General features: G+C 35.3%; 1 protein-coding gene across 3 annotated transcripts in view; it reads left to right on the forward strand.

Annotated features, from left to right (window-relative positions):
• LOC118192931 (uncharacterized) overlaps positions 1–14,060 on the forward strand; it is a 125,515-nt gene that overhangs the window by 102,270 nt on the left and 9,185 nt on the right. For all 3 annotated transcript variants that reach the window (XM_085817371.1, XM_085817369.1, XM_085817372.1), the window contains one exon: positions 12,646–12,786. In XM_085817371.1, coding sequence (XP_085673497.1) covers positions 12,646–12,786 — 141 coding nt within the window. The remainder of the gene's footprint in view (positions 1–12,645; positions 12,787–14,060) is intronic.

Here is a 14,060-nt window from a genome sequence, read left to right on the forward strand (position 1 = left end):
CTCTCCGTATATTTGGATGCCCCCATGCCTTACAGGTACTATACATTTAAAAACATTCATGCCTTCTCGAGAAAACGAACTCGAGCCCTTCATTACGGCAGTCAGTTTCACTAACCACTTACCGTCTGGGCGGCTAATGTGGTCACGTAATACTTTTAATTAGTGCAGAATGTAAAGTAGAATATAATAAAATAATATTACTATTGGAACCTTTTCGCTCTAATACTGTGTTTAAAAGGATCTAATTTATAGGATATTTAACTTCATTATTATATCAACAACAAATAAAAATGTTAACCTGCGTTATGAAAACTTACATTAGTAATAATATACGATTCATGTATTGTTACTAAACTAAAGCATGCAAGTAAAGTTGAAGATACTGTAAAAATAAAATATATTCTTAAACACTTACAAGTATTTCTCTCTCTTATAAAGGTGTTATTTTCTCTTTCTCAGAAAAGTCGGCCATTAAATTAGTCTTACCTTTCTTAATATCTTTGCTCTATTTTCTGAATACCCTAGTGCAAGTATGTCAAACTCGCGGCCCACAACAAATATTTTTGCGGCCCGGCCAATATATCGGCAAATAATAATATATAATAATAAAATAACATATCGACGAAGAAAAAAATTAAATGTTTACTGCTAAGTAATTGACGATAATTTATTCAGTGTTGCTAGATTACTCACAGCGAGCTGACACACACACTACTTAAATTACAAATGCGTGTGAGTAGCTTGCGTTCAGCTACCTTCGGCTTTTGGGGGACACGTGCACTCAGAACATGTACGCATCCTCCGATAGCCGAATGTGGCCGAACTCATGGTCTCAGTTTTCCAATCATAGTTTTGTACGATATATTGATGCATGCACTTTGCTTTATTATTAATTATTACTTAATTCATATATTGTTACGGATTTCATAGTTATTTATTTAGTTTTTTTTATTTAGAATTGTAATTAGATTTGCTTCATGTTGCCTTAGCAACGCAGACGATATTTGAAAAGACAGCTGCGTTGGAAGGTTAAAAATAGATCAGTGCGTGTATTTAATACCTAATAAATAAATATCTCGTAATTGCTGTAATCCACAAAAATCCAGATATTCATAGATGTTTCCAGTATATTCGAGAAATTAATTATAAAGCTTATAAAAGCCGAGAACAAACAACTCATCTCAGTAGTAGCTGTAGTTCTAGCGAACTGTTTGTTTACTTAATGCTGTGATTGATTTGTAGCGATTTCGTTGTGAGATAGAATTAGTTTCTCTGTTTTGAATTAATTTTTGCTAAACGTTTGACATTTTGTGATATTGTTAGAATATTTTTGAAGAAATATTTCAGCATTTTGATTTATCTCTTGTGGAAAGAATAAATTTTTGTTAACTTTTTAACGTTAACCGTGTTTATTCCAGCCCTTTGTGTTCAGTATGTCTATATCAAAACCAAGTGGTAGTAAAATTAAACGAAAAATCGCTGACGAACATAGAATAGTCCAAGTAAAATGGGAATTAGAATATTTTTGCTGTGAAATAAAAGATAAAATAATCTGCTATGTAATAATACTATTAATGTACCAAAGTTATATAATATTAAACGTCATTACGAACAATACAAATCGAAATATAACAATTACGAAGGATTAATGAGAGAAGAAAAGTTTAAAGAGCTCAAGTTAGGAGTGAAAAAGCAACAGTCCATGTTTAGTAAAGTATTGCAAGAAAGTAAAGCGGCGGTACATGCAAGCTACGTCTTGTCCGAGTTGATAGCTAAACATTCGAAGCCTTTTACTGACGGTGATTTCATCAAGGAATGCCTAAGGAAAGCTGGAGAAATTGTTTGTCCTGGAATTGTGAAGGCTTTTCAATCAATTTCATTGTCTCGAAATACAGTTGCGGAAAGAGTTACTAGCCGCGAATTTAAGTGATCAGATCAAAGCAAAATCATCTAGTTTCGAAAGTTTCTCCATTGCCTGTGACGAGAACATGGACATTAGTGGCAAAGCTCAATTAGCAGTGTTTCTTCGTTCTGGTGACAAGAATTTTAACATTTTTGAGGAATTACTGAAACTAATACCGATGCCTGGTACTACCACAGGAGAAGATATATTTACTTGTCTTTTTGGACTTCTGCAGAAATACAATCTACCTTTGGCAAAATTAAATTCTGTAGCTACAGATGGCGCTCCATCAATGACCGGGAAAAACAAGGGCTTCGTAGCATGACTAAGAAAAAAAACTTAGTGAAATTCACGGTTCAAACATTCATCATGTGCATTGTATTATACATCAAGAAGTTCTATGCCCGAAAGTAATAAATATGGAGAATGTTTTGTCATACATAAAAAAAGTTATGAATTTTATAAGATCTCGAGGTTTAAATCAGCGTCAATTCACTGCTTTCTTAAGTGAGTTAGATAGTGAATATTCGGGTTTGTCCTACTATACCGAGGTACGTTGGTTATCTTGATCCAAGATTCTCAAACAATTCTGGGATTTGAAAGAAAAAATATGTCAGTTTTTAAAAACGAAAAATCAAGACGTAAGTTTGTTTTACGATCCAATATGGATACAAGATTTATCTTTCTTCGTTGATATAATCAAACACTTAACCGATTTAAATTTATCGTTACAAGGAAAAGATCATATCATTACGAACATGTTTGACATAATTAAACGATTCAAATGTCAATTAGTTCTTTGGTAAAAACAACTTAAAAATGAAGATTTGACGCACTTCCCGACGTGCAGCATGAATAAATCAAGTTTAGATGATACTTGTTCGTATCAAAAATACGCAGAAAAAATTGCAAATTTAACAACTGAATTTGAAACGAGGTTTAATGATTTTAGTTCCCTCGAAGACAATTTTTTTTTTTTTTTGTTTTCTTCTATTTTCTCAATAAGTATTGACTCAGTACCCAGCCATATGCAAATGGAGGTGATCGAGATTGAATGGAACTCAAATTTGAAAGCAAAATTCATTGAAGTGGGCGTGCCTGAATTTTACAAATATTTACCAGCCAGGTTTGAAAATACTCGAAAATTCGCATATGAAATTATTTCCATGTTTGGTAGCACTTATCGGTGCGAGCAGTTATTTTCAGTCATGAAAGGTAATAAGTCTCCTATTAGAAACCGTATTAATGATGCTCACCTTGGGTCAGCGTTGAAATTTATCACTGCAAACAAAATTTCTCCCGAAATAGGAAAGATAATAGCAGAGAAGAGATGTCAAGTATCAGGACGTAAACATTAAATTTTTTTTGTTCTTTTCTATATAAATATATATATATATGTTTATTATTGTATTATTCGAAATAAATCTACGTTTCTATGAATATTGATTTTTTTTTTTTTTCGGCCCGCCTAAAGTTAAACCTTGTTTGTTTGGCCCAAGTATACCTATGAGTTTGACATCCCTGCCCTAGTGGAATCTTTTCTCTCTCTTTTTTTCTCACATTCCTTAAGCTTGGTGGGAGCGTAGAAAATAAATTTCCAGAGACATTCTGTACCGTAGTTTTCGATGACTTTCTAATACTTGAAAGGATTATCGGTAATTATGTGCTTCATTATTTTTTAGATATCCATCCGCCATTTTGTCAAAGACCTCATAAGTTACCTTGTCTAGTATGATTTAATATATAAAAGTATTTATCTGCCGCCCAACTGGTATAGTGGTTAGTGTCGCTGACTGTCTTGCCGAAGGGCCAGGGAATCCCGGAGAAGGCATGGATGTTTGTAAATGTATAGTGTCCGTGCGGCATGGGGGCACTCCAAATATGCGGCGAGCCGAAAGTCCTCTCGAGAGGTTGATGGTAGGGAAAGAGGAGTGGGAGACCTTAGGATCCGTTCCCTCCCGGGGTGCTCTCCATCAAAATTGGGGGCGAAACGGAGCTTAATTGCACTGTTACCTATAAGGTGCTCAAGGCTGTTGCCAACAATGGGCATTTTCGTGGGCTTGGGCTCACTATAGATCAGACAAGTGAGCATTAGTCAATAGCAGAAACACCAGACATTTGCCATAAGGATCTCCATATTCGAATCCAGCTAAAATTTCTTTTTACGCTTTCGTATCACTAAACTTCAGAAATTGACTTCTGAGATATGCAAAACCTTCTTAAGTTTGAAGTAAAATAAAATGCTTAATAATGATTACTGGAGGTGCTAGAGTATCAAGAATCAGCGTAACATTCATGTACTAGCAGGCTTAGTTTCGAAGGTTTAAATATGAATTTCGAAGGTTCGGTTAACCATAAAATTGCACGCATTTTACAGAAATTCAATTTTCGTAATTTTTCTCTTCTGTCAATAAAATTCGCAGTTCCGTTCTTTAAGACTCCGTTCCGATATGAACTCCTGGGGGTGTATACAAGGTTCCTTGCTTAGTGTAGTTTAATTTACATTAGACAAACTCAGAAAGCCTTAAAATGTCGCTCTAGTAAACATACAGTTGTTTTCATTTTTCATCTATAGATGGGGCCAATAGCTTCACTTCCTATATCTTATTGTTATCGCCAGAGCCTCGTTGTTTTTATTCATTTGTACTTCTGCAGCTGAAGTAGAAGATTCTGCATTTGAACCTTCGAAAGCTAGTCCTAGAAATTTTTTAATATTACGCTGATTCTTTTTGCTTTAACACTTCCAACAATCTTCTTAAGTTTATATACATTTTTATTATACTGCTCAAATTTACTAGTGGAACATGTTTAACATTGCGTTGTCTTGGTGCGAACGATTCTGTTGCTAGGAAGTCTTTCACATGTGATCTAATTACCGTATTACAAAGAAAATAACAGTATTTTGTAAATTCTTTTTTTATCTCAGTAGCATGACTACGATGACTACCAGCTACAGACTTGTCAGCCGTACATTTTGCTTGTTATATTAAATCACATCTAATGAGAGAGACATGCATTCACGCGTTTCCTCACTTTTAAGGAATGCACTATTAATATTGTTGGTTGGTTGTTCTAGCTCTATAGTAATACTGCTTTGAAGCTTAGTTTAGAGAAATCATTTCTAAAGGAAGGGGGCTAGAAAAAGCTCCATTATGAAAGAATGTGTTAACCCCCTAGATTTTCCTTTAAGTCCCTTTATGTTTTCTTTTGATTAGTCCTTTTGATGCATATAAAATTTTCCTTATTTATTAATAGCAAAAAGGAGAAGTTTTTAAACGCAATTCAAAATTTATAAGTCCATGGTTTTCATACTCTTAGAGATCGAAACTCCAAAAGGTATTTTGGGGGTGAAATTTCACAAATTTTCTTCTATTTTGATTAGCTGCCAAAAATGAATAAATACTGAAATGGAAGAAGCCCGCTCGTTTCTCATTCAGTTGTTTGTGGCTATCTCACTTGTCTAACAGTCACATCAGATCAAGTTTGCGTAATTTATAATCTCCAAGAGCTCAAAGGTTGCACCTGTAGTTGGCTTAAGCCTTGGGCACGTTGATAGATAACAGTGAAAATTTGTCTATCTCGGTCCCAGTTTTGAAGCAGAATCCCGTAGCAGGATCTGAAGCTCTCCTATTCTCTTCTTCCCCTTCCACTAACTTCAGTCTTTGGAAATATCTTTATGCCGCAAAACACAGTGCATTTAGAAACATCCTTGCTTTCTCAGGTATTTCCTCATTTTAAATACGAAAATAAATATGGCTAATTTAGAGAGAAAGACTATCAAACACTGAAACTAACTGAAAACTTTGCTTCTTGAGTCGAACACTTAGCATAGTTAATAAATGCGCAGATAGAATTTTTTTGGAGAAAGTAAAAACGCTGTTCCAGAAAAAAATACAAATGATAAGAAAAGTTAACAGAATTATTGCCTCAAGAATCTACAAATACATATTGCTAAAATCGAAGAAACCTATACGGGAACCAAGAGATAAATATGCATACAAACAGATCAAGATGTATACAAAATGAAACAAATCGAATAAATGAAATTATAAAAAGATTATTATTCTTAGTTACACAGAAATTTAATGAGAATGAAATTACTCTCTACCTTTGACATAAAATAATTGTATTTATAATGCAGGAAACTGATGAGATTCCGAGAGACAGAAGAAATATAAAAGTTTTACTTAAAAGATCTTTAAATTACGAGTGAGACGCCTAAGTCCGTGGCAGTAGTTTTTATAGCTAGCTACCTAAATATCTTGCAGACTATTAGAACTTATTATCCAAGAAAACTATTAGATTCAGCAGCGTACTCAAAATGGCTTTGCGGGAAGGCGAAAAAATTGCGAACTGTAGTATTAGATGATCTTGGTTCTTGCAACAACTTTGGAAATGGTCATTAAAATTGCCATTAAAATTAAAATACGCTGTGATTTATTTCTAGGAATATCTCAAAGATTCTGCGTTACCTGATAATCTTACCTCAAGATATGTCAGAGTTACGATGGCACATTCAGACTTATTAAGAATTCTGTTACTATCTGGACAAAAGACTCGTTGCAGGCATACACACGTGGAAAATTTGTGATGCAAATAAAATCTGGATATTTCTGCTGTTCATAGATAACTTGGAGGTTCTTCTGTCTTAAAATAATAAATCTGAAAACGCAGTTTCTTCTTTTTAAAATTATTCTTTAGTTTATTGATTCCAAGGTTAATAATACATAAATATTTCGTATGCTCTGTTTTTAAAGATTTTCCCGAAAGATTCTAAAAGAATAAAATGTTATGAAAATTGCTGATAATTTTAATTATATGATAAGGTATAATTCAAGAACACAGAGTTATATAGACAAGGAAATTTTAAAATGTTATATTTTCTGTAATGATTATTTTCACTATAATTGATATTTAAATATGTAGAAATTTAAATGCAATAGAATCCCAGATTTTCAAGCAAATGTAATTCATCTTCCCTCGGATAAAACTAAAGATCATAGTTGTTTTGATAAACTAAGATACTGATGTGAGACATTTCCTTAATTTATACACCACGCTTACATTAATAGCTTCTTTTCATATCTGAGTGAATTTACAATTATCTAAAATTTAAAGCAAAACACAAATTCCTATGTGTTTGCTTTAAATGTTGTCCCTATGTTGTGCAGTCTGTTATTATTTAACTCTTAAGTCAAAAAGTATTAAGAATTAAACTACATGTCTTGTACTTCCAAAATAGATCTTTTTAGTATTGTACTTACAACCTAGCATATAATATTATATATATATATATATATATATATATATGAATGGTAAATCGCCCTTTGAAATTAAAAAAAAAACGGCGGAGAAGAGGAATGAATTACTTCTTAACACACTTTATCTTTTTAAACTTTTTTAATAACATTTTAGCTTTTTTTGCGCAACATTCCGCAATCGCTTAAGCATCCAAATATCGACAGCTGTATTGTCGACCAGCTGTGAAATGCGCATAAAGAGCTATATTGATGGCATTTAGAACTACATCTATAAGTCTTGGATTTTCCGTGGACTCAATTTAATATTTATGGCTAAGATTCTGTAAACAGTAAAAAAATAATAATAATATATTATCAGGTCCGCCTCGGATTGTTCAGAATCTTGGTTAATCAGTACTTATATTAACCGGGATTCTGCTGTATAAAGAACATAACAATGCGAAAAATCATAAAAGTGAAGTAACAATCTGTGTTAGGCGTAGAAACTCTATCGATTTCGAGGGCGAATAAAGTCCCTCTTCATCAGGAGCAAAGAAATCTGCAACTGAAATTACTAATGCAGGTTGTTGCTTCACTTTTATAATTTATTTCAGGCGTGTTTCTCTTCTGTCTTTAATGCGAAAATATTGAACATGTAGACAAATGGAAGATAACTAGGACTGTTCACGGGTATGTATGTAGACTATTTTACAATATTGTTCCTGATTAATTAAGGTGTGATGTACAAAATAATTAAGTTTAACTAATATAGCACTCTTTGCTTTTTTCACTATATATTTGTTAATTTTTTTTTTTTTTTTTTTTTTTTTAAAGCGAAATGCTCATGGCATCTGAAAATAAAATTACTTTGAAACTGAATGTTTCATTTAGATGTATAAGTGACTTTTGGTTGTGTATGTAATATTATTATTTTCAATAAGGACTGAACTTGAAAGAGATATCCAATTTTGGTAAGAGGATGCGTATAGCTTTCTGTTGCTGTGCAGATCCGATAAATTCCGAATTTTGAAACATGCAGTTCCTATTACCATTTCATAATGAGCATATTGTTGCGTGCGTACGAGTTCGTTATGAAATGAATGCACAAGTCCGATGAAAAAAAATGAACAAAAATTTATTATTATCACAACAAAAATGCTTAAATTTTCTCAAATTATCACGCAGTATTACAATATCTCACAGTAGTTTTCTTTTAACTACTCAAATGTCCAATAGAACGTAATTCAAAACAGCTAAAGAACGCTAATCCACGAATTCGCTACAATCAACAACAGTAGTTTTTTTAAACAACAACAAACTAAGCAACTACTAACTACAAACTGAGATGTTTTCCTCCTTTTATAAGATTTTAAAATCACGCGCTAGAATTTTCCAGTACTTTCTCGAAATCAAAAAGAGATATTTATTTATTTAATGCACGCGCTCTTGTATTTTCAATTTTCCGGCTTAGCTTTCTTTTAATATTCGTCACGCGCTGCACTGCGCGAGAAATAAAACCAATTAATTTATAATTGAACTAATATTAGCTTTTTAAATACCAAATTCGTAACACTGCCCCCTTCCCAAGGACTGCACGTCCCGGGCAGTACAATCCCTGGACAGGAAGCTAAATTTACAACTGTGGCATAAATGCAACTGAGGCATAAACATTACATTACAATATCAAACAATATAAACAATAAATGCAATAACTAACTTGAACAAATCAAATGCTATCAAATACTAAATACAAAACAAATACTAAATACAAATCAAATACTAAATACAAATCAAATACTAAATGCAAATCAAATACTAAATACAAATCAAATCAAATACACATTTATAAACAAAAAGGACCATGGTCTTATACTATTTACAATTATTTACATTATGTACTATGGCCATAGTAATGTGCTAACCTGTCGTAATGAACGACTTTAGGTTTAGAGTTCGAAGACTTACGAATCCGAACCACGACGTCATTCAGCCTGTTTAGGACTGTGTACGGGCCATCCCAAGGTGACTGTAATTTCGGACAAAGTCCTTTCCGTCGAGTCGGATTCCACAACCACACCTTGTCTCCTTCGTGGAATTGATGTTCAGTAGCTCTTGTGTCGTATCGGGTCTTCATCTTCTCCGTCGCCAAGTTGACTCGCTCTCGTGCAAAGTTGTGCATCACTTCAAACCGGGCCTGGAGATCTTGAATATATTCCTCAGACGATGAAGGAGCATCCGGAGGGCGGCCAAACAATAGGTCACAAGGCAGACGAAGATCACGACCGAAGAGCATTTGTGATGGAGAATAGCCGGTAGTGTCGTGGACAGCACTGCGGTAAGCCAGTAAAAAGAGTGGTAATTTCTTGTCCCAGTCCTGTTGGTTTCTGGAAACCACTAATGAGAGGTTATTAAGGATGGTTCGATTGAACCTCTCTACCATGCCGTCCGACTGGGGATGCAATGGCGTCGTTTGAGTTTTGTCAATGCCGAGTAGTTTGCATAGTTCTTTGATTACTGCCGAGGTAAAATTCGTTCCCTGATCGGAATGTAACTGAAGAGGCACTCCGAACCTGGAAATCCAGTGCTGTATCATTACCTCAGCTACTGTGACAGCCTCTTGATCAGGAACAGGGTACGCTTCAGGCCACTTGGTGAAGTAATCAATGACAACGAGTATGTATTTGTTGCCATCAGCAGTTCGTGGCAGAGGTCCTAAGATGTCAAAGGCGATACGTTCAAAAGGCGCCCCTACGTTGTAACGTTGCAGCTTGCCTCGGCTGCGTCTCTTCGGTCCTTTCCGACCTGCACAGGCATCGCAGGATCGGCACCACTTTTGCACGTCATCCTTTGCATTATTCCAGTAAAAGCGCTCACGAACTCTCTGTAAGGTCTTCATTATTCCAAAGTGACCTCACGTAGGGCTGTTATGTAGTTCTTTAAGGACATCAGGAATGCGGGATCTTGGAAGTATCAGCTGCCATCGGAACGTCTTCCCATCATCCGATTCAAATTTCCGGTATAAGACGCCGTTTCGAATGTGAAGTGAATCCCAGAGTGCCCAATACTGTTTGGTTGTAGGACTACAGATAGAAATGTCCTGCCAGGTAGGTTTTCTGGTTGATGACTCCATTAAATCAATTATCGGTTTAATGTCGCGGTCTTCCAGCTGGTCTTTCCTGACTTCATCTCATCACTCCACGGTTCTCGATCAGCCGATGTTGATGTTGTAATTTGTCTTGCGACCATAGTCAGCAGCTCGTATTTCGCTTCCACCCTGGAACAATATCGGCAGCTTTCTTGGCAAGATCTTCTAGACAGGGCGTCGGCGTTTCCGTGTGATGATCCCTTACGATGACGGATAGTGATGTCATATTCTTGGAGTCTCTGTATCCACCTGGCTATTTGACCCTCAGGATTCTTGAAATTTAAAAGCCAGGTCAATGATGCATGATCGGTGCGGAGCAGGAATTTTCTGCCATATAGATAGTGATGGAACTGTTCTACGGCTTTGACTATGGCGAGCAACTCTTTCCTGGTGACACAATAATTCCTCTCCGGTTTAGACAGGCACTTGCTCCAGTAGGCCACTACACGTTCTTGGCCGTCTATTTCTTGGGACAAAACAGCACCGACACTTTCATTGCTCGCGTCGGTGTCAAAAATAAATGGTCGGTCGAGCTGAGGATACGTCAGGATTGGAGCAGATGTTAAAGCCTCCTTTAAGTTGTTAAATGCATCCTCGCATTCTTTTGTCCACAAGAATCTTTGCTTGCTCTCTGTCAGCTTGTGAAGGGGTCTTGCGATGGAAGAAAAGTCCTTCACGAATCTCCTATAGTAGGTGCAAAGCCCTAGGAAGCTTCTCAGCTGATGGACATTTTCAGGTCGTTTCCAGGATTTAACCGCTGATACCTTTTCAGGATCCGTGCGCACACCTTCTGCAGAGATGACATGTCCCAGGTAAGTCACTTCCTTTCGGAACAATTTGCATTTAGCGGGACTCAGCTTCAGATTGGCTTCTTGGCTTCTTTCAGTTTCTGAAGCACGTTCCTAAGATTTTCTAAATGTTCTTCAAAACTCTTTCCGACGATGATGATGTCGTCCAGGTATATCAGGCAGGCTTCGTAGGAAAGGCCTTTTAAAACAGTCTCCATAACACGTTCGAATGTTGCCGGCGCATTACACAGTCCAAACGGCATCACCTTGAATTGCCAAAGCCCTTGTCCCGTAGTAAATGCCGTCTTTTCTTGGTCATGAGGGTGTATTTCTACCTGCCAATACCCACTCTTTAAATCAAGTGTTGAGAACCACTTGCTTCCAGAAAGAGTGTCTAGAATGTCGTCAATTCTAGGAAGAGGGTAACTGTCTTTCTTCGTAACCTCATTCAATCGGCGATAGTCGACGCAAAATCTTGTTGAGCCGTCTTTCTTTCTGACTAGGACGATGGGAGATGCCCATGGACTTCCTGAAGGCTCGATGACATCGCCTTCTTCCATATCTTTTAACAGTGTTCGCACCTCTTCCTGTTTAGCAAACGGTAGACGTCTTGGATGTTGCTTGATCGGGGGATGATCGCCGGTATCTATTCTATGTTGTGTCAAACTAGTTCGACCCACGTCAGAAGACGAGCAGGAGAAAACAACTTGAAGATCTTTGATGACGCGATCGGCAGCATTCTTCTCTTCATCGTTCAATTGCGCATTCTGCAATAACTCCGATGTAATGCTCTCTGATGAGGACACGGATTCTTGGATATTGCTCTTTCTTTCAACGGATTTGACGGCCCCTTCCATCTTTTCTTGGAAAGCAGCAAATGCAGTCATCATTTGCCTGAATTGTTCTTCCATCGCTCTTGTTATTGGCATTCAAATCCCACTTCTGACACCAAAAATTGTTGCGTGCGTACGGGTTCGTTATGAAATGAATGCACAAGTCCGATGAAAAAAAATGAACAAAAATTTATTATTATCACAACAAAAATGCTTAAATTTTCTCAAATTATCACGCAGTATTACAATATCTCACAGTAGTTTTCTTTTAACTACTCAAATGTCCAATAGAACGTAATTCAAAACAGCTAAAGAACGCTAATCCACGAATTCGCTACAATCAACAACAGTAGTTTTTTTAAACAACAACAAACTAAGCAACTACTAACTACAAACTGAGATGTTTTCCTCCTTTTATAAGATTTTAAAATCACGCGCTAGAATTTTCCAGTACTTTCTCGAAATCAAAAAGAGATATTTATTTATTTAATGCACGCGCTCTTGTATTTTCAATTTTCCGGCTTAGCTTTCTTTTAATATTCGTCACGCGCTGCACTGCGCGAGAAATAAAACCAATTAATTTATAATTGAACTAATATTAGCTTTTTAAATACCAAATTCGTAACAATATTTTTTATGTCTTGTAATCCTGTGAATGATCACAGACTAAAAGTTATGCTTTGTTCTCAGTCACAATGCGAATGTTATTTCACATCACTTTCTATGATTTTTTTAGATGATCCGGATACAATAGCATTGGATAATCAACTTAATGCGTCTGATCCGGAAGAAACAAGTTCTGAATCTCTGTCTGATATTTCTCAGGAAATACCTGATGAGAGAGAACATGAATTAAGCCCAACAGTAAAATATGGCGGTACGTTCAAATTTTTCTTCATATCAAAGTTCGAAACATGTTTCTCGCCTTACAATTAGAAATTCCAAGGTTAAGTATAATAAATTAACCGTCTGACATGGTTATTAACTTGAATTTCAGTATTTTTCATCATTTCAATTCCTGTTAATGCAAAAAACAATTTTTTTAAAAAAAATTAACGAAGACAATATGCTATAGTGAAACGTCAGAGAATTTTCCCAAAGAATGTAAAAAGCATATGCACTGCAGTAAATTTTTGCATTTGATTTGCTCATGCAATCAGTTAACACATCTTCTTATCAGTTAACACATCATTGTGTTAACTGATAAGAAGAAAAGGGAAAAAATATGTCTAAAACATTTTACTTTTGAGACTGATGCAAGAAAATTATTCTGTGCGTATTTGGTACGATGATGTAAAGTGATTTGTAATTTTGATGTCAGTTGTATTATCAGCTCGTGATATGTTAATTCCGTAATTTAAACAAATTTAGAGTATTACTTATATTGAGTTATTGACATCAGTTACTTAACAATATTCTTTCTTTCAATTGCTTATTACTTTTCTAAATTAGAATCAAATCTCTCATCAGTATTCATATATCTTCTCGTTTCATTAATTTTTTTATTGTTTTGTTTAAATTTAACGTCTATATTATATAAAATGTCTATACATTTTTTTCTGCACAGTGTACATCAAAAGACTTCTTGATTTTCAAACCAATGACAAAAGTTTTCTATGTGATGGCAGTAAAACATAACAAATTTATTATTGTAGATGCATTGTTCATTGCTAACAGAACTATGTAATGAAGTTCTAATCGAAAATCTTTTTTTTAATTTCCTTTCCCCTCTTTTTTCCCCTCCTACCATAGGCAGTAAGATGCAATGAAGATATTGTCAAAGTAGATAACAGTCGAAACAGAATTGTGAAAGGGGATTAATATATTTTGAGCAAATGGAAAAAAATAATAGTAGCGAAAACCAGTATGCAGATCCATTCAAAACTTCGTACTTCACGAAAATTAGCTGCCTAAATTGTGCAACGACCAACGACAACCGTTTTATAGTAATTGATATAGCAGAGATATTGAAGAAGACGGTGTAGAAAATGGTCGTTTGTTTCAGTGCATGTTGCGTTAGAGATCGTGAAAATAAATTACATCAGAAAACTTTGCTTGCTAATAGAGACTTCATGGATGACTGTTGTTCAAGAAACTTACTATTATAAATTTCTGGGCGATATAACAGAATTGAGATGTATATCCAAATAC

Source organism: Stegodyphus dumicola, chromosome 5 (genome assembly GCF_044657685.1).
Source record: "Stegodyphus dumicola isolate Sdum_Otavi_A_Nest chromosome 5, ASM4465768v1".
NCBI classification, from domain to species: Eukaryota; Metazoa; Arthropoda; class Arachnida; order Araneae; family Eresidae; genus Stegodyphus; species Stegodyphus dumicola.